This window comes from Balaenoptera borealis (assembly GCF_965194805.1).
Source record: "Balaenoptera borealis genome assembly, chromosome: 1".
NCBI lineage: Eukaryota > Metazoa > Chordata > Mammalia > Artiodactyla > Balaenopteridae > Balaenoptera > Balaenoptera borealis.
In genome coordinates this window covers 86037619-86061979 of record NC_138860.1, presented here as the reverse complement: position 1 = coordinate 86061979, position 24361 = coordinate 86037619, and the positions used below count along the sequence as shown (strand labels likewise).

At 36.8% G+C, this 24361-nt stretch overlaps 1 protein-coding gene and 1 long non-coding RNA gene across 14 annotated transcripts in view; one reads left to right on the top strand and one right to left on the bottom strand.

Moving 5' to 3' along the window:
• Positions 1–24361, bottom strand: part of LOC309614300 — a 276916-nt gene that overhangs the window by 29056 nt on the left and 223499 nt on the right. The gene's annotated exons all lie outside the window — the stretch shown is intronic.
• The window catches only part of RPRD2 (regulation of nuclear pre-mRNA domain containing 2), a 93212-nt gene that overhangs the window by 37037 nt on the left and 31814 nt on the right, over positions 1–24361 (top strand). For 8 of the 13 annotated variants that reach the window (XM_082361302.1, XM_082361303.1, XM_082361306.1 and 5 more), the window contains 6 exons: positions 3234–3363; positions 17571–17671; positions 18536–18613; positions 19897–19949; positions 20544–20670; positions 22147–22322. In XM_082361302.1, the coding sequence (XP_082217428.1) occupies positions 3234–3363; positions 17571–17671; positions 18536–18613; positions 19897–19949; positions 20544–20670; positions 22147–22322 (665 nt within the window). The remainder of the gene's footprint in view (positions 1–3233; positions 3364–17570; positions 17672–18535; positions 18614–19896; positions 19950–20543; positions 20671–22146; positions 22323–24361) is intronic. The other 5 variants (XM_082361307.1, XM_082361304.1, XM_082361301.1 and 2 more) reach the window with 1 other exon arrangement.

The following is a 24361-nucleotide window of genomic DNA, read 5'->3' as shown; positions in this document are numbered from 1 at the left end:
AAAGGGGGTTGAGGGTCAGGTAGGGAGGAAGAAGAGCCAAAAAAGACTGCTGAAATTCTAGCTAAATATAAGAGCAGTAACAGATGGAAGAGGAGGAAGATTATTAATAAAATATTGAAAAATCAAGTTCAAGGTATCTCTGAGACTTTGAAGTAGATGTGTGCATTGACTGGTAAAGGGAAATCCAAGCATGAAATCTATGGATATGGGAGTCATTGGTACTTAGGTGGTAGTAGTTAAATGTGGATAATTATGCTGATAGCATTCCATTTTCTGTTGGCTAAGCACAGTCCTAAATGCTTTGCATACATTGTTTTATTTAATTCTTATAACAACCCATGAGTTTGTCATTTTGCAAAGGAAAAAAAAGTAATATATAGAAGTTAGGTAATGTATAAGACCCTAAAGCTAATAAGTGACAAAGCAAGGAAAAGAACAGACTATCTGATTTTGAACCTGAAATCTTACAACTCTATGCTACGGGTGAATCGAGAAGAGTGCTCAGGGGAGAACCCTGGGGAGCATCAACATTTAAAGGAGGATGGGGACTTCACTGGTGGCGCGGTGGATAAGACTCCACACTCCCAGTGCAGGGGGCCTGGGTTTGATCCCTGGTCAGGGAACTAGATCCCACACGCATGCTGCAGCTGAGAGTTAGCATGCCACAACTAAGCCCGTGTACCGCAACTAAGAAACCTGCATGCCACAACTAAGGAGCCTGCGACCTGCAAATAAATAAATAAATATTTTTAAAAAAGAAATAAATAAAGGAGGATGATCACAGGCAGAGCTGCCTACCTATCATGTCCACCTGTGTATATATATGGAGGAAGAGCTAGAGACGTCAGAGGAGAACTAAGAGAATGATTATAACAGAAACAAAAAGGGATTACTATAGCACATTATTCTGTGTGCCAAAGCCTGGTGGAAATGATAGTTCTTTGTAGAAATAGCATTTAGAAAAATCTCCTTTTGGGGCTTCCCTAGTGGTGCAGTGGTTAAGAATCCGCCTGCCAATGTAGGGGACACAGGTTCGAGCCCTGGTCCGGGAAGGTGCCACGGAGCAACTAAGCCTGAGTGCCACTAACTACTGAGCCTGTGCTCTAGAGCCTGCAGGCCACAACTACTGAGCCCACGCTCCAAGAGCCCGTGCTTCCCAACAAGAGAAGCCACTGCAATGAGAAGCCTGCGCACCGCAACAAAGAGAAGCCCCTGCTCGCCGCAACTGGAGAAAGCCCGCACACAGCAACGAAGACCCAACACAGCCAAAAATAAATAAATAAAATAAATATATTAAAGAAAAATCTCCTTTGGGTTTAATAAATTGGAGGTTATTGGTAATATTGGCAATTGCTGTTTGAGTGAAGTGATGGCAACATAAATGAGATAGCATAATTTATATAAGACTCCTCACATAGTAGATTGCATATTTTTTAAGTACAGAAAAAAGGTAGCTCCTATAATTATGGAGTTACTAGAAATTAGAGACAGTGCGTATAATAACACTCTTTCAGATCCCTATCTGAAAGATCTTAACTGACTCAGGTAAATTGATCTGGATGGGTTTACTTACATATGGGTACATTTTTAAAAAAAATAAATTTATTTATTTATTTAATTTTGGCTGCTTTGGGTCTTCGTTGCTGTGCGCGGGCTTTCTCTAGTTGCGGCGAGTGGGGGCTACTCTTCGTTGCGGTGCGCAGGTCTCTCATTGCGGTGGCTTCTCGTTGCGGAGCATGGGCTCTAGGCACGCAGGCTTCAGTAGTTGTGGCACGCGGGCTCAGTAGTTGTGGCATACAGGCTTAGTTGCTCCGCAGCATGTGGGATCTTCCTGGACCAGGGATCGAACCCATGTCCCCTGCATTGGCAGGCGGATTCTTAACCACTGCGCCACCAGGGAAGTCCCTGGGTACATTTTTTGAGAGAACATAATTCCCATCTAATGATTTCTGCTTCTCTGTGAAATAGCATATTAAGCTTATCTCCTGAGAGTGAGAAAGAATGTGGTAAGAGAGGGCGCTTGACAAGAGTGGTAAAAGTTTGAAATAGCTCTTACAGCAAATGAGAGAGGATGCTGATTAAAGACATGTGGGAGGAGGGCCCACTGAAGGAAGGGACTGAATTTACATTGTTTCAGTACTTCTGGTGGTATGATTTTTCTTCAGCAGAACCCAGAGGCAGAAACAAAGGTGCAGTAAAGGCATTCAGTTAGATTGATCCAGATTTAGGATTTTGTTGAATACATGTGATAGAAAGCCTAAATTGTAGGGAGGATGAAAAGTAAAGGAAGGTTTTGATATGAGTGGTTTCGATAATGGATCAGAAAGACTCTGGAATCTTGAGAGAAAGAATTGAGTACTGGAAGAGACTATATGTGAGTTAGAGAAAATAAAGAACTGAAATCTTGATGAAATTGAAGTACAAATATAATGGAGTGGGCGGCTGTGGTCAGAAAGGGTGATTTTAAAATGTAGAAAGAAGTGGTTCTTGGAGGTCGCTGCATTTGAGGTCGAGACTAGAAAACATGATGAATCATCCGTATGGACAGTAAAAATTTTCAGGATAATAATAAAACTTAGGGTGGCTTTGCTCAAGGTTCCAGATAGTAAATTGATTGGGCCCTGTCCTGGACCTTAAAAAAGGTTGACGTGGGTGGGTTTATGGGCTCAAATTACTTATTTCCCAGGACATTCGCCTAGTGATGAAAGTGGCAGCAGAGCCTCTCTTCCGGTAGATGGGAGGACTTAGGTGTATCTGGACTGGTTGATGAAAAGAGTCTGTCTGCAATAATAATGTAGAGGAGGTTAAGCAATTTGCTTGCCTTAAGGTCACATTCTGATTGGATTCTAAAACCATTCTCCTTCCACTAACCCTGGTGTTTTTGCAACAAATTGAACTACTTCAACTCAATTTTTTATCTTCCCAAATGTTTGGGAGAACAGTTTTGTTTTATTTGAGCTTCTCCAGAGTTAATGGATTTTTTAGTGCCAAATACATACAAAGTGAAGTAGAAATTTACTAAAGCAATACCTTGAACAGAAACTTAACCTGAAGCAGTCAAGGTTTTTAGGCATTAGGTTCAGTAACTTGATCCATTAGCTCATTTGTCTGTTTATTCATCATCCATCCTTGTAGTAGCAGTTATACAGTTTGAGAACACTGTATTTGGAATAAGTTGCACTAAGTATAAATTGACTCATTTGGTCTTATTTATTGTCTTTTGTCATCTCCAGCTGCCTATCCCCACCGTTTGAATCTCTTTTACCTTGCCAATGATGTCATACAGAACTGTAAAAGGAAAAACGCAATCATATTCCGTGAATCGTTTGCTGATGTACTTCCTGAAGCAGCTGCTCTAGTGAAGTAAGTAAATTCTTACTCCTCTTTGGGATCTAAGCTTAGAAAATTTAGAATTTTAGTTTCCCGTTAGTAAGAACTGTAATAGTTAGTTGCACATGCTTGAAGATCCAAGGATATTTTGTCCAAATTGTTCATTGTAACTTTCCTGGTAATACACTTTTCTTTTAAAGACTCTTTCCTCCCTTTTTGAAAACTTGTCTGTTATTTATGCTCCGCCTCTTCTCTCCTAACTTGACCAGGAGAGTGTATCTCCTGGTCATACTCTCTGGCTGTACTTCTTTCTAACTGCTTTTTCTGTTTTTGTGTTTTTTACACATTTCCATTTTTCTTTCAGAGTCTTTCTGAAATCTTGCCCCCTTCATGAAATCTGTGTAATTAGGGAGAAATGAAAATATTAATTCTTAATTCCATATTGATTTACTCCATTTGCAAAGTTGTATCCAGCATTTCCCAAAGTGCTGGAACACTTATATTTGATCTTATTTTTGCCCTGTATTAGTAGTGCTTTCCTTGTGTTTCATCCATATTTGTAAGCTGTTTGCTTGGTGTGAGAAACACGCACATCTACACACAATTGGAGGATAAACAATTATATGGAAAAATCAAAATAGCTAAATATTTCCTCAAATTATGTACTTATTAGCATAATATATATTTGAATATATGACTATGGTATATTATTGATCCATTTGTTAGTATTAACCCAGTTAGAATGGAATGATCCTTGTTCCTTCCTTTGGATTGTAAACTTAAGATGTCTACTTTGGTATTACAAAAGATTAAAATGTGGTCTTATCTTTATATACTAAGTAATAAAGATTTATGCACGTCAGAAGTACATAAAATAATAACAGTAATAGCACCTACATTTATTGAGCAGTCATAATTGACCAGATATTATTATTATTATACAAAGTGCTTTGTGTACTTCAGGTTGTTTAAACCTGAGAACAACATTTAAAGTGGCTACTACTATTACCCCCATTTTAAGGAGGAGGAAACTGGCTTAGAGATATTAAGTAACTTGCCTAAGCTCTCACAGCTACCGGGTTAGGGGGCGGGGGGGCTGGCATTTGGCAGAATTCCTACCCAAGCCTGTCTAGACCCCAAAGCTTATGTTCTTTGCCACCTGACCACTAGTCTGTGCTGTTTCTTTACATATATAAATCCAGTATAATTTTGAGTAAGAAAAGCAGTGTGCTACATGATCTCCACTACTTAGAGTTTCTGCTGTAAATATCATTATAGTCTTAAAAACTTAACCTAATGTATCCTAGGCTTAGATTTCATGACCTAGTTCATGGATTAATATAGGGTTGTCACCTTTTATTTTACTATGTAAAGATATTTTTAAAAACAACTACTTTGTATTACTATTTCACAGAAAAACGTAGGAATGGCATAATCTCAGAATAAAGTACAGTCCTTTAAAATTTTAAACTCCGAAAATGTTTTTAACTCAATGAAGGATATCTTGAGAAACCTATGATAAAATCAGACTTAATGGTGAAACAATAAAAGCATTTCAGGACAGCAATGCCCTCTATCATCATTACTATTCACCATTATGTTGAGATTCCATTCATTTCTAAATAAATAAATAAATAAGAAGAAGGCATTTAGAAGAGATAGACTCTATATCTATAGATATAGATTTCTATATCTTTATATCTTTCTTTCTATAAAAGACCAGATAGTATTTTAGGCTTTGCAGGCCATAGGATCTCTGTTGCCACTACTCAACTCTGCCATTCTAGCATAAAAGCAGCCATAAGCAAATGGGTGTGGCTGTGTTCCTAAAACTTTATTTACAAAACAGGCAGCTGGCCAGATTTGGCCTGAGGTTTGTAGTTTGCTGACCCCTGGCCTACGTAGAATCAACTAATAAGAGAGTTCAGTTAAATAGCCAGATTCAAGTTCAACATAGAAAGGCAGTAGATTTCCTATATATGCTAGCAGTAACCTATTAAAAATGTAATTAGGAAAAAAAGATTCCTTTTGCAACAAAAAGTACTGCCTTTCCCCCCCAAATAAAGGAAACCCCACCCAAAAATAAATATAAGAAGTATGTAAGGCTTTTATAGAGAAAATTTTATAAGAAGACCTGGATAAATGAAGAGATAAATACATACTTTTGAAGGGAAAGATTTGGTGTTGCTAAAAATATGATTCTCTCCCAATATGTAATCTATAAATTCATTGTGTAATCCCAGTCAGAATCTCAGTAGGGTTTGATGTGGAAGGATATATATCCAAGATAATTGTTTATAAGAACATCAAAGTCAGAGTTCCCCTGTCAATTATCTGTATATATTTTAAAACAATAATAGAATCAGGAGTAGAAGATTATATCAGTGAAACAGAATATATTCTCACTTATAAAGAAATTAATTATAAAGTATATGATAAATGAGAGGATATTAGGATATGAGCTTTAGTATTCCATAAACAACCCCATCCCATCCCCCTTTTAAATTTCTGTTCACGGTTATACTTTAGACTCATTTCTACCCTTTTGTGAATTCATTTCTCTTAATTTAAGGCTATCATTTAAATCCCTTTAATTGAGGGGCAAATGTTTAGAAGTTCTAGACAGTTAACCCAGGTGAGTGAAGTGGGTGGACTACAAGGAAAAACCCATCTAAAAGGGGCAACAACTACTCAGCCCTAGCCTATGGCCATAAAGAAAACTGTTGACCTATGCTGTCAGACCTTCCAAAGACTTTCTCATTTTTTAAGCTAGGTCAAAATCTAGATTCTTATATGAAGCCTCCCAATTTTTAAATGTGTGAAGCTAAATCACATTCTAAAAAATTTATTGCTAGCCAAACAAAACACATCTGATGACTAAATTTTGGAGTTACAAATAAATTTTAGCAAGTGGGTGAATTTTCAAATACAGAATTTGCAATTAATGAGAATCAACTGTATCTAGAAATAAATCTTAACAAAAGATGTATAAAGTCTCTATTGAAAAAATTATAAAACATAATTGAGAAACAGTATAGAAAACCTAAAGAAATAATTTGTGGATAGGGAAGACTCAATGTTTACTGTCATTTCTTCCCAAATTGATTTATAAATCCAAAGCAGTCTTAATTAGGATCTCAGTAGTGTTTTTCCCCCCTATTTTATTAATTGATTTTGAATTTTGTATGGAAGTGCAGAGAGCTCCCTCCTCCCCTTCCCCCACAAAGGGAAAGCCTAGAAACTCTTGAAGAGCAACAAGGTGGGAAGACTGGCTCTACCAGATTTCAAGACTGATTATAAAGCTATGATAAATAAAGCAGTGTGATATTTGCCCAGAGATAGCCAAAGAAACCGGTAGAACATAATACAAAGTCTAGAAACAGACCAGTGTATATACTTGGTCTCTGTATGAAACTATTAGGTAGTAGAAAAGGAAGAACTGTTTCATAAATATTGCTGGGACAAATTGGCTATATAGAAAAAATTAGATCCCACTCACATCATACACAAAAATCAATTGCATATTAAATACTTAAACATGAAAGAACTACAAATCTTTTGAAGACAATGTAGGAGAATTTTTCATGACCTTACCTCATAAGATTAATAAATACAGCTACATTAAAATGAAGACCCTTCCATTTAATTGAAAGACACTATAAAGAGTGAAAAGACACGGGGCTTCCCTGGTGACGCAGTGGTTAAGAATCCGCCTGCCAATGCAGGGGACACAGGTTCAAGCCCTGGTCTGGGAAGATCCCATGTGCTGTGGAGCAGTTAAGCCAATGTGACACAACTACTGAAGCCTGGGCACCTAGAGCCCATGCTCCGCAACAAGAGAAGCCACTGCAATGAGAAGCCCACGCACTGCAATGAAGAGTAGCCCCCCCTCGCCACAACTAGAGAAAGCCTGCACGCAGCAACGAAGACCCAATGCAGCCAAAAATAAATTAAAAAAAGAGTGAAAAGACAAGCCACAAAGTGGGAGAAAATATTTTTATGCAGTCAACAAAAGGATCATATCCAGAATATATAAAGAATTACAAAATAATAAGAGAAAGACAAAAAATTTGAAGATTTTAGTTTTACCTGGCACTTATATTAGAAATCAAACCAGAAATTATTTAAATATATATCAATAATTTTTAAAACAATAAACGTTAATAACCAACACTTAAAATTTTAGTGAGAAGAGTGGTGGTGTTTTGCATTCTTGCCAGATCTCTTTAATGTGTGGCTTAATATCAGACAGCTATATTTTCTTACCTACTTTTTGCATTCAGTCTGTTCTGATATCATGTCATATAGCCCTAGAACTGCTGAGATATATAATTACATATCATATAAGTTGAGTCCCAATCAGGAGAGATAAATCACATATCAGTAATTTAAACAGGGAAAATTTAATATGAAGAATTGTTACGTAGGTAAAAGGTAGCTAACTACTAGAAAGAATAAACTGACTCTAAGGTGTTATGGAATAGTATCTGCTGAAAGCAGCTACTACCTCTGAACCTGAGGGAAAAGTAAATAAGGACTCACCCCACCCCACCCCAAGCTAAGATTCAGACCTGAGGAAAGAGTGGATTGCTGTAAGAACATACTGCCTGTCACTAGTGGTTAAGAAACAGGCTGGAGAGCACTCACCACTGAACTACAAAAGCTATGGTAAAATGCACCCAGGATGCCTCTAAGCTGATCCACTTGAAAATAGAACACCAAAAGAAGAATCAGTACTGCCTCTTCTAGCCTCTCAGTGTCACTCTAGGGCTCTCTGTTGTCAGAGTCCAACACTGAACCAAGGGGAAAAAGAGTTTGCAGAGTCTGGCTCCGATACCGCAAGGGAAGGGCATGTTAGAGCTGAGAGGCAGTAAGTTAATAACTAGCACACATACGTACCAGATAAGGCATAAATCTTAAAGTCCACCAGTACGAACATTAGCAAGATTGTGGCACAGTGGAAACTCTTATATTACTGTTGCTTTGAGGGTTGATTGGTATAAAACAACCTAATTTTTAAAAGTTTATGTACAGATCTTGCGATTCCACCCCTAGGCTTTTACCCCTGAGAAACTTTTGCACATGTGCAGCAAGATCAGTGGAAGGGCATTTTTATAGCAACATTGTCTATGGTAATAAAAATTTGGGGAATTCCCTGGTGGTCCATTGGTTAGGACTCTGTGCTTCCACTTTAGGGGGACCAGGTTCGATCCCTGGTTGGAGAACTAAGATCTCACAAGCCGCTCAGCACAGCCAGAAAATAAATTAATAAAGTGAAAACCCTAATAAAAAAAATTTGGAAACATTTTTTTCCTACAGTAAAGTGAATGAATTGTGGCATACTGGAATACCAGACGGCAAGGAAAATTAATGAATTTCAGTTATATGCAATGACATAGACAAATTTCACAAAATATTGATTGAAAGTACAAAGGAATATTTATGTATATATAGTATGAATCCATTTATATAAAGTTCAAATTTGGCAAAAAATGAACTATTGTTTATACCTACCTATATGTTAAAACAAAGAAAAGTAAGGAAACAATTATCACAAAAGCCTACCATCCCAGGTAGATGGAAGGAATTGTGATCTTGCAGGGGCCACTCAGGTCCTCTGGGGAGCTAGCGATGTTTTATTTCTTGACCTGGGTTGTGATTACATGGCTGTTCACTTTTTAATCATTTGTTTATAATATATATCATATGTAATTATATATTATATGCAACTTTTCCATAATATAAGATTTATTTGGACTAAACAATTTTCAAACTACAGTATTAAGTAAATGAATTTAAGAAGTTGATTCCTTTTGAAAATCAAATTGGCAGCCTAGTAGAACAAATTGTATAATCAACCGTAGAGCAATACAGTATTCCCGATTAGGTATAAACTCTGTAGAGTTTTGTTTGCTCTATCCTTTCACCTTCCTTATACATTTAATATCCTCAAGAAATTTTCCCTTCCTGACTTCTACTTCCTAGTCTGGATTAAACAATTCTTCTTTGCTACCGTTATACCTGTCTCTACTTCTGTCATAGCACCTAGCACACTGCCTTGTAATTGATACACATGCTTTTTGTCACCAGTTTCTATTTCCCAGACATTCTGCTCCCAGCACAACGCTTGTCACCTCATAGGTGGTTGGTTAGCTTGATGCATGGATGGAAATACCATGGAGAGCTGTAAAGCTGTGTTTCTTAAGTACAGGCCTAGGTATTCCTAGGTGGGTCCATGGATATAGTTTAAAGGGTCTGTGGATTGTCTAAGCATATTCAGTGTCATCCGTATGATTACCTTATTAACAGTTCTGTGACTCATTTTCAGTGACTGTGTTATCATGTGTTTGTATTTTGACATAAGATAATATTACTTTATCAAAGGCTAATGAGGAAAGGTTAAAGATGGCTTTAATATATAAATAATGGTTTGTATCAGTTGAAGGCACTAATAATTTCGACATACACTAAAAAAAAAGTTCATAGTAGTTCAAATGGAGAAAAATGGTGAAATAATTGAATGATAATAGTATTATAGGCTTGATAAATTAAAAACAATGTATTAAATTCAGTGTATATATTCAGTATCATGTTTACATTGCAACTTGTACTTGGTTTCAACAAAATATTTATCACTTTAAATCAATGTTAATATGAATGGTATTTACTGTATTTTTGTTTAATTTGCAAATTCTGATTTATAGTTGTTGAAGAACTATAAAATGTTTTCAGGGGAATCATAGGGTAAAAAGATAATATGGAGACTTTGCGATCATATTCATAGGAAATCCAAGAGAATTTACAGACTAATGAGGATTCAGCCAGGTTGCTGGATACAAGTCAATATATAGGAATCAATAGCATCTCAGTATATCAGAAATAACCAATTAAAATATAATTTAAAAAAGGGATATTATTAGCAGTAACAACAAAAGCTTATAGGTACCTAGAACAAAAGTGTGTTGAGACCTTTATGAAGAAAATTATAAACTGTTTCAAAAAGACAAAAGTCAGCATGTAAATACAGTACACTTTAATCAAGTTCCCAGTAGGACATTTTAAGAAGTTTGTTATACTGATTCGAAAATTCATATAGAGGAGTCAGTGTCTTAGGAGTAGTCAAGACTGTTGATAAAAAGCCAAGTAGGACTTAACCTATGAAATATCAAGAATTATTATTTGGCTATAGTAATTAAAAGAATATGGTATTAATACAAGGGTAGACAAATAGATTTAAGGAGCAAAACAGAGAGCCCACAAATGGACTCATACATATATGGGACCTCTGTAAATGGTAGCATTTGCATTACAGTTCATTGGGGGGGAGATGAACTCTTCAATAAGTGATTCTGGGACATGGACTTCCTGTGTGGAAAAAATAAAATTAAATGTTTCCCAACACAGTACACAAAAATATATCCCAAATGAATTACCTTGATGTATAAAACAAAACGTTAAAATGTTAGAAGAAAATATGAATGTTTTCATGACTATAAGGGTTAGTTTAGAAAGCTTTTAAGACACCAAGAACAGATAATAAAGAAAAGTATTTATAAATTTAAGTACATCAGAATTAAACTTCTGCATTATAGAAGACACCATAAAATTAAGGACAAGTGACACACTAGGGAAAACATTTGTTATAGGCAAATAAAAAAGATAAGTTTTATAAATGGGGATTATTTTAGGAGATACAGAGTAGCAAGTTTTTAGAGATAAAAATCTCTCTCCATCTAATTTCTGAGCTCCAAGATTTTTTTGATTAAGTATTGACTGCCTCCTCCTTGAGTTGACCCAGTATTTGGTCTTCCATTCAGTCAGTTGGCAAATATTTATTAAGAACCTGCAAGATATATAGCACATTATTCTGATGGTGTCCCAGAAATAAGATACTGATAAAGAAAAGATATTCTTGAGTGAGGCACAAGATTATGCTGATTGGTTCTGGTTCTGTTTTGTTTTGTTTTGTTTTGTTTTTTTGCCACTCTGCGCAGCTTGTGGGATGTCAGTTCCCCAACCAAGGACTAAACCTGGGCCCTCGGCAGTGAGAGTGCAGAGTCCTAACCATTGGACCTCCAGGAAATTCCCTAGTTCTCTTTATTTTTTTTTTTTTAAATTTATTTATTTATTTATTTATTTTTTTGGCTGTGTTGGGTCTTCACTTCTGTGCGAGGGCTTTCTCTAGTTGCGGCAAGCGGGGGCCACTCTTCATCGCGGTGCACGGGCCTCTCACTATCGCGGCCTCTCTTGTTGCGGAGCACAGGCTCCAGACGCGCAGGCTCAGTTAGTTGTGGCTCACGGGCCTAGTTGCTCCGCGGCATGTGGGATCTTCCCAGACCAGGGCTCGAACCCGTGTCCCCTGCATTGGCAGGCAGATTCTCAACCACTGAGCCACCAGGGAAGCCCCTAGTTCTCTTTATTTTATCTGTGATACCTGGGCACCTCTTGTACTCCTTATCAACTTCATGCCTTGAAATAATTTGCTAATACCTTGCTGTTTTAAAAGTGGTCCAGGGGTGAGGGTTGCTAGCATAGAAAGCATCTATTCAACATCCTAGCAATTCTGCAAGTCAGTCAGTTTTTTTGTTACTTATAAGTCAAACAACAAAGTTTATATTTAATTATTTTATGTTGTGTGTGGTAATAATTGTATGTTCTGTAGAAATTAAGGTTGTGATCAGTAATGGCTGAAATAGAGGTCTAGAATTACAAGGTAAGTAAAACTGCTATTTTGGATCTTGTTTTGGTTTTTTATTTTAGTTGAATTTGTAAATTCAAGAGATGGTTGGATTATGGAAGTTTGAGAGTTCGGTGTTCATATAAAGAACGAATCTAGCCAAGAATTTTAGAGCTAACAGAAATTGTTTAGTAAAAATCATTTTAAAAATGAAGAAACCTAGTTTCCAAAAAACTTCTCACTGAAACCAGAACTAAAACCTCTAGTTTCCCAATCTAGTGCTATTTTTTACTATATTATACCCTGGTCTTATTTTTATGATTTCTTAGCAGTTGCTGTTTTTCCAGCATATTTTACTTGAGACTTTGGTGAATAGCTGTTGGGACTTCATAATGAATAGTTGGGTTTGAAAATGACAAAATCCAGTTGTCATTCATTCATTTACTATTTAGTGAACACTTTGTAGGTGCTGAAGAAGCAACAGTAAATAAATTACAACTTCTGCCAGGAGGAAGCTCTGTAAACAGACATTTACAGATAATTATGACTTGGCTTCTGGCTGAATGGCCAGCCATCTATTCCAAAGGGTCCTTTTTTGTAAAACAATTATATTGTTGACAAAATATAAGCTGAACCAACAACAGTGGACATATTAGAATGGTAGAGCTGACATTAATTAGTATGCCTATCTCAGAGTACCTATCACATGATCTGGGCTCTGGAAAGGGGATAAAGTAGTCTTGAGTCATAAGTCCCCCTGGCTTCCAGTATAGATTTGCTCTCAAGGAACACATTTCCTACTTAGATCACCAGGAATCTCATAGATGAAAAAAATATGTGCTCACCATCAGAGGTCGCCAAATACATTGGGAAACAAAGCACCACGAAGGAGAATCATCAGATTTAGATCCCCTCACAGTGAGCTTCAGATATTAGAATTATCAGACAGGGTATATAAGACAATTACAAAAGATGTTAAAGAAAGATTAAATGGAATAAAATGAACAATGGATAAGATATTTGGGCAAAAGAACCAGTAGGAATTCTAGAAAGGAAAAAGAGATTAAGCTAGAAAATAGTTCTGAAGAAATTAGAATGCAGCAGTAGAGAGAAGGAAGTGGAAAAATGAAGGATAGAATGAAAGGCCTATTTAACGTCAAATGAGAATCTTGGAGGAGAGACCTTCTGAGTTCCTTCAGAGAGGTAATGGCTGAGAACACTTTGAAAGTAATGAAATAAACAAAACAAAACATGAATCTTCAAACATAGGAAGCACAACATACACTAAGCAGGATAAATAAAAAATTTACACCTAGTCATTCATTGTGATGAAATTACAAAACAAAAAGATTTTTAAAAGCAGCCAAAGCGTTCACACCTACTAGGATAACTAATTTAAAAACAAAATAAAACCAGAAAATAACAAGTGTTAGAGAGAATGAGGAAAAACTTCTGCATTTCTGTAGGAATGTAAAATGGTGCAGCTGCTATGGAAAAAGTTTGATGGTTCTTCAAAAAGTTAAACACAGAATTACTATGTGATCCAGCAGTTCTACTCCTGGGTATATACAAAAAAAGAAACGAAAGCAGGAAATTGAATTTATGTTTGTACACCCGTGTTCATAACAGCACTTTTTACAATAGCGAAAAGAAGGAACCAGCCCAATTTTCAGATGAACAGATAAACAAAATATGGTATATACATAAAACGGAATATCATTCAACCTTAAAAAGGGGAGAATTCTGACACATGCTACAACATAGATGAATCTTGAAGACATTATGCTAAGTGAAATAAACCAATCACAGAAGCACAACTGTTGTATGATTCCACTTATATGAAGTAACTACAGTAGTCAGATTCACAGAAACAGAAGGTAGAATTGTGGTTGTACGGGAAATATTGTATGATTCCATTTATAGGAAATGTCTAGAATAGGTAAATCCATAGAGACAGAAAGTAGATTAGAAGTTGTTAGGAGCTGGAGGAAAGGGGTAATAGGGAGTTAATTGTTTAATGGGTACAGAGTTTCTGTTTAGGGCAGTGAAAATTGTTGGAAACAGATAGAGGTCGTTGTACAACATTGTGGATATAACTAATGCCACTGAGTTGTACATTTAAAAATGGTTAAAATGGCAAATTTTATGTTATTATTTTATGACAGTTAAAAAAAAAGTAAACAAAAAAACAAAGTAGTCAAGAGAAAAGACAAAGTCAGATCACATGCGCAAGGACTACAGTTAGACTGACAACAGACTTCTAAACTGCAACAGTGAAACCAGAAGGCAGTTATGAAAAATATTTTTATAGCATTGAAAATAGCTGTCAGCATGGATTTGTGGGACTTCCCTGGTTGCGCAGTGGTTAAGAATCTGCCTGCCAGTGCAGGGGACACGGGTTCGATCCCTGGTCTGGGGAGATCCCACATGCTGCGGAACAACAAGCCCATGCGCCACAACTCCTGAGCCCGTGCACCACAACTGCTGAAGCCCACGCACCTGGAGCCTGTGCTCTGCAACAAGAGAAGCCACTGCAACGAGATGCCCACGCACCACAACGAAGAGTAGCCCCTGCTCGCCGCAACTAGAGAAAGCCCACGCGCAGCAACGAAGACCCAACGCAACCAAAAATAAATTAATTAATTAATTTTTTTAAAAAATAGAGTGGGTACAGAAGGAACGTTTCTCAACATAATATAGGCAGTGTATGACAAACCCACAGCTAACATAATACTCAATGGTGAAGAATTGAAAGCTGTCCTTCTAAGAATAGGAACAAGGCAATGATGTATACTCTTGCCATTCTTATTCAATATAGTACTGGTAGTTCTAGCCAGAGCAATTAGGCAGGAAAAAGAAATAAAAGGCATTGGAACAGAAGAAGTATAACTGTCACTATTTGCAGATGACATGATTTTATATATAGAAAATCCTAAAGACTCCACCAAAAACCTATTAGAATCAGGGACTTCCCTGATGGCGCAATGGTTAAGAATCCGCCTGCCAATGCAGGGGACACGGGTTCGAGCCTTGGTCCGGGAAGATCCCACATGCCATGGAACAACTAAGCCCATGCACAAGTACTGAGCCTGCACTCTAGAGCCCACGAGCCACAACTACTGAGCCCACGAGCCTAGAGCCTGTGCTCCGCGACAAGAGAAGCCACTGCAATGAGAAGCCCGCGCACCGCAGCAAAGAGTAACCCCTGCTCGCCACTACTAGAGAAAGCTTGCGTGCGGCAATGAAGACCCAGCACAGCCAAAACTAAATAAGTAATTAATTTTAAAAAAATTTGTTTTAAAAACCTATTAGAATCAATAAACAAATACAGTAAAATTTTAGAATATGAAATCAGTATACAAAAATTGGTTTCATTTCTGTATGTTAACAATGAGCTAGCAGAAAAAGAAATTAAGAAAACAAAACAATCCCATTTACAATCGCAACAAAAAAGAATGAAATACCTTGAATGAATTTAACCAAGGAGGTGAAAGACCAGTACGTTGAAAACTATAAGACATTGTTGAAAGAAATTGAAGAAGACACAAATAAATGAAAAGATATTCCACGCTCATGGATTGAAAAAATTAATGTTGTCAGAATGTTCATATTACCTAAAGCAATCTGCAGATTCAGTGCAATTCCAATCAAAATCTGAAGGACGTTTTTCACCAAAATAGAACAAAAATTCTAAAATTTGTATGGAACCACAAAAGACCCTGAATAGCCAAAGTAATCCTGAGAAGAAAGAACAAATCTGTAGGTATCACACACCCTGATATCAAATGATATTACAAAGCCATAGTAACCAAAACAGCATGGTATTGACAGAAAAACAAATACCTTGATCAGTGGAACAAAATTGAAAGCCCAGAGATAAGCCTATGCATTTATGGACAACTAATTTACAACAAAGGAGCAAAGAACATACAATGGAGGAAGGATAGTCTCTTCAGTAAATGGTGGTGGGAAAAACAAGACAGCAACATACAAAAAAACCCCAAAACTAGGCCACTGTCTCACGACAGACACAAAAATTAACTCAAAATGGATTAAAGACTTGATGTAAGACCTGAAACTATAAAACTCCTAGAAGAAATTTTAGGCTGTACAGTCTTTGACATTGGTCTTAACATTACTTTTCTGGATATATCTCCTCCTCAGGCAAGGGAAACAAAAGGAAAAATAAACAAATGGGGCTACATCAAACTAAAAAGTTTCAGCACAGCAAAGGAAACCATCAATAAAACAAAAAGACAGCCTACTGAATAGGAGAAGGTATTTGCAAATCAAATATCTGATAATGGGGTTAATATCCAAAATATAAGAACTCATACAACTCAACAACAGCAAAACTAATAACCTGTTTAAAAAATGAGCAGAGGTGCTGAACAGACATTTTTCCAGAGAAGACATACAAATGGCCAACAAGCACGTGAAAAAATGTTGACCATCACTAATTATTAGAGAAATGCAAATCAAAACCACAGTGAGATATCACCTCACACCCATTAGAATGGCTGTTATCAAAAAGGCAAGAAATAACAAGTGTTGGAGAGGATGTGGAAAAAATGGAACCCTCATACACTGCTGGTGGGAGTGTAAATCCGTGCAGCCACTATGGAAAACAGTATGGAGAGTCCTCAAAAAATTAAGAATAGAACTACCGCATGTCCAGATATCCTACTTCTGAGTATTTATCCAAAGAATATGAAAATACTAATTTGAAAAGATATATGCACCCCTCTGTTCATTGCAGCATTTTTTACAATAGCCAAGATAGGAAAACAACCTAAGTGCCCATCGATGGATGAATGGATAAAGAAGGTGTGTGAGAGAGAGAGAGAGATATATATATATATATATACACACACACACACACACACACACACACACACACACACACACACACACACACACACACACACAGTGGAATACTATTCAGCCATTTAAAAAAAAAGACGAAATCTTGCTGTCTGAGACAACACAGATGGACCTTGAGGGTATTATGCTAAGTGAAGTTAGGTGAAGAAAGACGTACCTTATGTTTTCACTCATACATGGAATATGTTTTAAAAATTAAAAATAAAATAACTGAACAAACCAAACCAAACACACACATAGATCCAGAGGACCGAGTAGTGGTTACCAGCGTGTCAGGGTGGTGGAGGGAGCGTGAAATGGATGAAGGGAGTCAACTGTATGGTGATGGATGGAAACTTAAACTTTTGATCATGAGCATGCTCATGAGTGTATAATCATTAGTGTATACAGAAGTAGAAATATAATATACTCATGAAACTTATATTATGAACCAATATTACTCTCAGTAAATTTTTTAAAAGTTCAATATGTTATCCATAGCCTCATCTATGTCAGTAGTAAAAAGTGTTGAATAAGAGTTTTTAAGATTTTAGCCCTAGACACCAGAAAAAGATGTTTTAAAATAAACATGAGAAGACATTTGGAAAATAATTTTATTGACAACTTTATTTTCAGATTTCTAATTTGAGATGTAAGTTAACATTTTTATATGTCTGTCTCACTTTTTCTTTCTTCTCAGGGATCCATCTGTCTCTAAGTCTATAGAACGAATCTTTAAAATCTGGGAAGATAGAAATGTATACCCAGAAGAAATGATTATGGCGTTAAGAGAAGCTTTGAGTAAGTATTTTTTCTCTCCTAAAAGAAAGATTGAGTCATTGTTCAGTCTTTAAAATTATATATATTTTATAGATTTGGTCCTTTTGCTTAATAACGAAAAATAAACTTTTGGATCTGGCCCTGTTTGTTTAAAATTAAATAATTGTAAAATCGGTTTGCATTAAAATTTAAGTAGAATTGGTTTGGGGAGGGTTGAATTTCGTTTTTATTGACTAAAGAAAGTCAAGCATATTAAGTGATGATGACCATCTAATTATTTTCCGGCATTTGCTTTACTTTAGTTGAATGCTTTAAACTGTTCATCTTTTGTGTTTAATAATTACTGCCCTGTCCTCTTACTTATGGGACAATTTTTGGACAGGGTTTCAGTTTTCAGTAAGCTGTTTGATACTAAGCATATATTGGCATTCTTCGGTCTCTCTTTTGGTTTAGATTTGCAGTAAGTTGTGTACTGGTGTTATTTAAATTACTTAGTTCCTGTGTATTAGATACATGTAATTAAGTCATTGAATAGCAGTAGGTGGTATCTGATACCATGACCATAAATTGACTAGAAATTTGCTTTAAAAATAGCATCTTCTAAGAAGCTGTTAAATTCTTCATTTGAATGTGTTACCTGGTGTTTTTAAGCTTCTACCCTATTCTCAAAATTTGTTATTTCATTGATGTAGAAATCATGTTTATTTGACAGCTTCTTAGATCTGGTGGGTGTTTTTATCTTTTTATAAAAATGAAAGAAAAGGAGAGAAAGAAACAACACACAGTCTCGGATTGCCTTTTTTCATGCTACAACTTTGACACTGAAGTGGACAGACAGAACAGCTTCCCATAACGCCAGATTGCAAAAACTGAAATGTTTTCCAGGTACCACTTTCAAAACTCAGAAGCAGCTGAAAGAAAATCTGAACAAACAACCGAATAAGCAGTGGAAGAAATCACAAAGTAAGGAACAAAATCTCAACTAATATAAATTACCTCCTCTTTTTGGAGCAGAAGAAAATGTAGACCATTTGACATCGTACCTGGCATAAACCATGGGCAACCCTGTGTTTTCCAGGCCTGGGAGGCTCCCAGTGACTTACACTAAACAAGCCATCATGGAGTTGCTTCTTTAAAAAAATAAAAATAAAACTACTTTTAAACAAAGGAAATGCAGAAAAAGGGTTTAAATGAGTGAAGATTCAAGAGTAGTTGGGGGATTGAAAGAAGAAAAAAATACGTGATAGTGCCCAGGCTAACTTTCAGGTTCAAAGATATATGAAGTTAGAGGCAGCTGGCATTAAACAACAGAGCTGAAGAGGAGACTAGGCATTAAGAAGCATTTCTGTGGGAGCCATGAAATCCTTCAGATTTGGGGATATACTCTACCAGATTAGACATGGGCCTCAAATCCTGGCCAGAAGCTCATTCTCTAACAGGAGCTCCTGCTGTGTTTATCATGTTTACCCAGCATGAGATCAAGGGAGTGGAATACTGCATGTGATAGGCTGCTGTGGGCCAAACTGAGGAATATTGAGAAAGACTTGAAGGTGTGGAGGGAACAAGGTAAAAGACAGTGAGAATTGGGAGGTGAAACAAGACACTTGGGATGGTTTTGCTCCAGCAAGCATGTGATATTCATCATGATTAAGGGAGTCCTCTCACATCCTTTTGGTCGTAAGTTGCATGCTTAGGAACAACAAGAGTCATCATTTCAGCCAAAGTTCAACCACAGTGGTATTGTACTTAGAACTTTCCCTGCCTATTTTTGCTATGAATTGAGTCAGCAGAAAAAGAAATCCAAAATTAAATACATAGGAATAGAGTTGATGCTTCTAAGTAAATTTTCTTCAGCCAGTGCTCAGGATTAATCGGATGTCCTGCTCCTGAACACTCTTAATCTGAGGTGTTAAGATCCTCTTACACTCAGTCAGACTAGGCAAAAAGGTACTTCATGTATCTCAGTATCTCCAAATCAATAATTCTAGGACTTCAGACTTACAGGTTATGTTGGAGGTAAGTAGGTTAGACCTATCTAAATAGTGTATTTTTATATTTACTATGCTTGGGAGTGTTCAAATTTCATATTCCACTATTTATTCTAAGAATTATACCATGATTTAAATGTGCATGTTCGACATATATTCAAAGAGTACAGCCTTAACTATAAAACTGGAAATTTTCCTGAATATTAGTCAACATTTTGTGTCTATTTTCTTAAATGACCTTTTGTTTAATTCCAACAGCATCCACGAATCCAAAAGCTGCTCTCAAGTCTAAGATAGTTGCTGAATTTCGAGTAAGTTACAGAATATGTTCAACATGCCAAAATATTATTCACCCCTTTTGTGTTAGTTTTCTGTATAGTCCATCCTGAAAGATTTATTTTTATTCAGTTATGCATCAGTTATATTTTAAACATGTTCAAACTGTCTAAAACTTAAGAGGTTTATCTGTACCTCTAAAGGACAAAGTAACCTTCTTCTGAAATATCTATTACCAGCTGAATTTTGTGTTGAGTCCCAACAAGGGATTCATCTTTCTATAAAACTGTATTAAATTAAAATTTGCTTAAAGTTAACATAATAAGACCGTTTATCTAGTTAAAATTTAAAGAAGATATTAGTGGACCTTTGTCTGTTTCAGTCTTAACTCTGTATCCATAAATTAGCTTTGAATAAATAAGGAAAAGGATCTTTTAAAGTATGTAACTGAAAATATGGTTTTGACATGAGAATTGGTGTTGATATTTGATATCCCTGATTATGAGGAAATATGAAGGGTTTTTGCCTCTCATGGCTTTGTTAGGTTTTATTCATGTTTTACTTTAGTGTGGAAAGGTAGAATAAGTGGATGATTTCATAAATTAAATATGACCCTGGTCTGTGTTCAGTCTCAGGCCCTCATTGAAGAGCTGTTGCTGTACAAGCGCTCAGAAGATCAGATAGAATTGAAAGAAAAACAGCTGTCAACCATGAGGGTGGATGTGTGCAGCACAGAAACTCTCAAATGCTTAAAAGGTAATACCTACATCCTTATAAATAGAATAAGTCAGATTTTCTTTCTAGATATGTCATCTTCAAGTGATCAGACTGACTCCTTCCATAAAGACAACCTCACGTTACAGAGAATAGTTGTGGCACCTCTTTCCCAGGTGGTGATTTCATACATGTCAATTTCATAAGTAAATTCCTAGCCTTCAAATCGTACACCTTAAACAATGTTATATGCCAGTTATATCTCAATAAAGCTGGAGAAGAAGTAAATTTTAAAAAATTTTTTTAAATAAGTAAATTCTGTCCTTTTCCCCACTTCTAGTCCTTTCTTGATGTATTGGATTATGATGGGGTATTTCACATGAGTGATTAACTGGTTTGGCTATGCTCTTCAATAAGGTCACTGTAGGGAATTCCCTGGCGGTCCAGTGGTTAGGATGTGGCACTTCCACTGCTCTGGGCCTGGGTTCGATCCCTGGTCAGGGAACTAAGATCCTGCGAGCCACATGGTGCAGCCACAAAAATAATAATAATAAATAAATAAGGTCACTGTAATGCCTCATAAAATCTAGTGACGTGCTCTCTTTTCCTTACATTGTAGATTATAAATAATAATCATATTAATTTATTAGAATGTAAATCTCATGAAAGTAGAAATTATCCTTATTTGTTCTTGCTGTATCCTAGTGCCTAGAGCAATACCTGGCACATAATAGGCATTTGATAAATATTTTTGAAATAATGAGTAAATGACTACCAGCTATTTGTTTTGGCACCTATTTTGTTCTTGTACCATGCTTTAAATTTAACATATGTTATCTAATTTAGTCCTCACAACAACTCAGAAGCATGTTAAAAACCTCCATTTTGGACATGAGAAATCTGAGGCTTCATAAGGAGATAAGAAGCTTGCCCAAGTTACACAGCTGATAAAATGCAAAGCCTAAATTTATATCCACACCTAAGGCCATATTCCAACATCACTGGGAAAAAAAGTACTTAGGAGAGTAAGAAACAGTTTACAATGTCATACAATGTCACTATTGTTGAAAAATAATTCATGGTACTCTTCTAATATCAGATTACCAGAGATCTTCAGATAGGAAAGGATAATTTTTAAGCCTGATACACAAAGAAGTCACTTTATCTTTACTTTTCTGAACCTCTGTTTTCTCATCTAAGAGAGATATCTTATTACAATCTGTAGTATAAAAGTTAATGGTCTAAGTGTACAGAATTGAGCCTCATTCCATTATTCCTACGTAGCAGTGTGACATCAAATTTGTGAATAAAAGCAGTCAACAAACTTTCATTTAGTTGAACTTTCTTTTCTTTACCTTAATTGCAAGTGCCTTCATCATGCACTCTTGCCTCACTCCAGCAGGATCACACAAACCATTTAAATAATCTGTTTTGTGATTTTTGTGATTTAGAGAAGCTTCTTTAAGGTGAAACTATGAGACTAAGAATTTTACAGAATACTTCCTCTTGTTATTTTAGATAAGACAGGTGGGAAGAAATTCTCCAAAGAATTTGAAGAGGCAAGTGCCAAGCTGGAGGAATTTGTGAATGGACTAGATAAGCAGGTGAAAAATGGGCCCTCACTAACAGAAGCACTTGAAAATGCTGGAATTTTCTATGAAGCACAGTACAAAGAAGTAAAAGTGGTGGCCAATGTAAGTAATGATTAAAGCTGTCTTACATCAATTGCTTACCATATATCTGTGACTGTTTATATGTGTTATCTAACTCTATTAGGATAAGCATTATTATCTCCAGTTCACAGATGAAGAAGTTACTTTTGAAGAGGGTTAGTAACCTTGTACAAGGTAGAATATTATAGCTAGCAAGTGAAGGTGTCTGAATTAAGACCTAGGTCTTTCTGATGCTAAAGCTTGTGAATACCCTGACCATTAAGCTTTGCTAAAGCCTTACGTCTTAGCGTTTCAGTGGGAGTGTGCCAAGTTACTGTTAAGGGATATAAAATTGGGCAGAAGTATGTATATATATTTTTTTAAATCCAGATACTAGATGGAAACATTGTTTCTGAATTTCATCAACTCAATTAAGGAACCTCTTTCTCCCCACCTCAACTGGAAGAGGGGTTGATAATTAGACATTTGTCTAATGGCCCCTGAAAGAAACTGTTTTGTACTTTATTTTTATTTATTTTTTAGTTTTAATCACTATACATGGTTATAAAAGTATATAGTACTTTAAGTACTTTTGTTTTTTGGCTGCACCACCCAGCTTGTGGGATCTTAGCTCCTCAACCAGGGACTGAACCTGCGCCCTTGGCAGTGAAAGCAGGGAGTCCTAACCACTGGACCTCCAGGGAATTCCCAGTATATATACTTTTTTTTTTTTAAATAAATTTATTTATTTATTTATTTATTTTTGGCCGTGTTGGGTCTTTGTTGCTGCACATGGGCTTTCTCTAGTTGAGGTGAATGGGGGCTACTCTTCGTTGCAGTGGGTGGGCTTCTCGTTGCGGTGGCTTCTCGTGCAGCATGGGCTCTCGTTGCGGTGGCTTCTCGTGCAGCATGGGCTCTAGGTGCGTGGCTTCAATAGTTGCAGCGCACGGGCTTAGTTGCTCCGTGGCATGATCTGGCGGGATCTTCCAGGACAAGGATCAGGGCTCGAACCCGTGTCCCCTGCATTGGCAGGCGGATTCTTAACCACTGCGCCACCAGGGTAGCCCCTGGCAGGAGGATTCTTAACCACTGTGCCACCAGGGAAGTCCCTCCCAGTATATAGTACTTTAGATCCCACCAGTCCCACTTCCTAGAAGCAGTTTCTTGTAACTCATTTAGCTATTTTTTCTGGTATTTGCCTTCATATTTCTTAATAATGTACTCCTATTTTTCTTTCTTGATTTATACTATATAAGAAATATCTGTTGGGACTTCCCTGGCAGCCCAGTGGTTAAGACTCCGTGCTTGGGCTTCCCTGGTGGCGCGGTGGTTGAGAATCTGCCTGCCAATGGAGGGGACGTGGGTTCGAGCCCTGGTCTGGGAAGATCCCACATGCCGCAGAGCAACTCGGCCCGTGAGCCACAGTTACTGAGCCTGCGCGTCTGGAGCCTGTGCGCGGCAACGAGAGGCCGTGATAGTGAGAGGCCCACACACCGCGATGAAGAGTGGCCCCCACACCATGATGAAGAGTGGCCCCCGCTTGCCACAACTAGAGAAAGCCCTCGCACAGAAACGAAGACCCAGCACAGCCATACATACATACATAAATAAAAAGAATGTAAGCAGACAAGAATATCATTTAAAAAAAAAAAAAAAAGACTCAGTGCTTCCGCTGCATGGGGCATGGGTTCCATCCCTGGTAGGGGAACTAAGATCCCGCATGCTATGAGTGTGACCAAAAAAAAAAAAAGAAATATCTATTAACTTCTTGGTGTGACAAATGAGGATTTAGCTTATATTCACCTCCCTTCCCCCTTCTCCCAATATCATTATATAATTCTTTAAATCTGTTGATTGCCCTGTAAATTGAAGTACTAAATTTACTATTTTTTTGACCACTAACTCTAGATGCCCCACTTTGTAAAATGAAAATATTAACATTCCTATTCTTTCCCATTACTTTTCTTCTGTCCCTTCAGTTTCCCAACATCACTAAACAATACTTTTATATTGTCTAGGTTGATAATATTTACATTCTATTTTATAATTATGTCTTCCTTGCTCTAAAGACTGAAAATTAA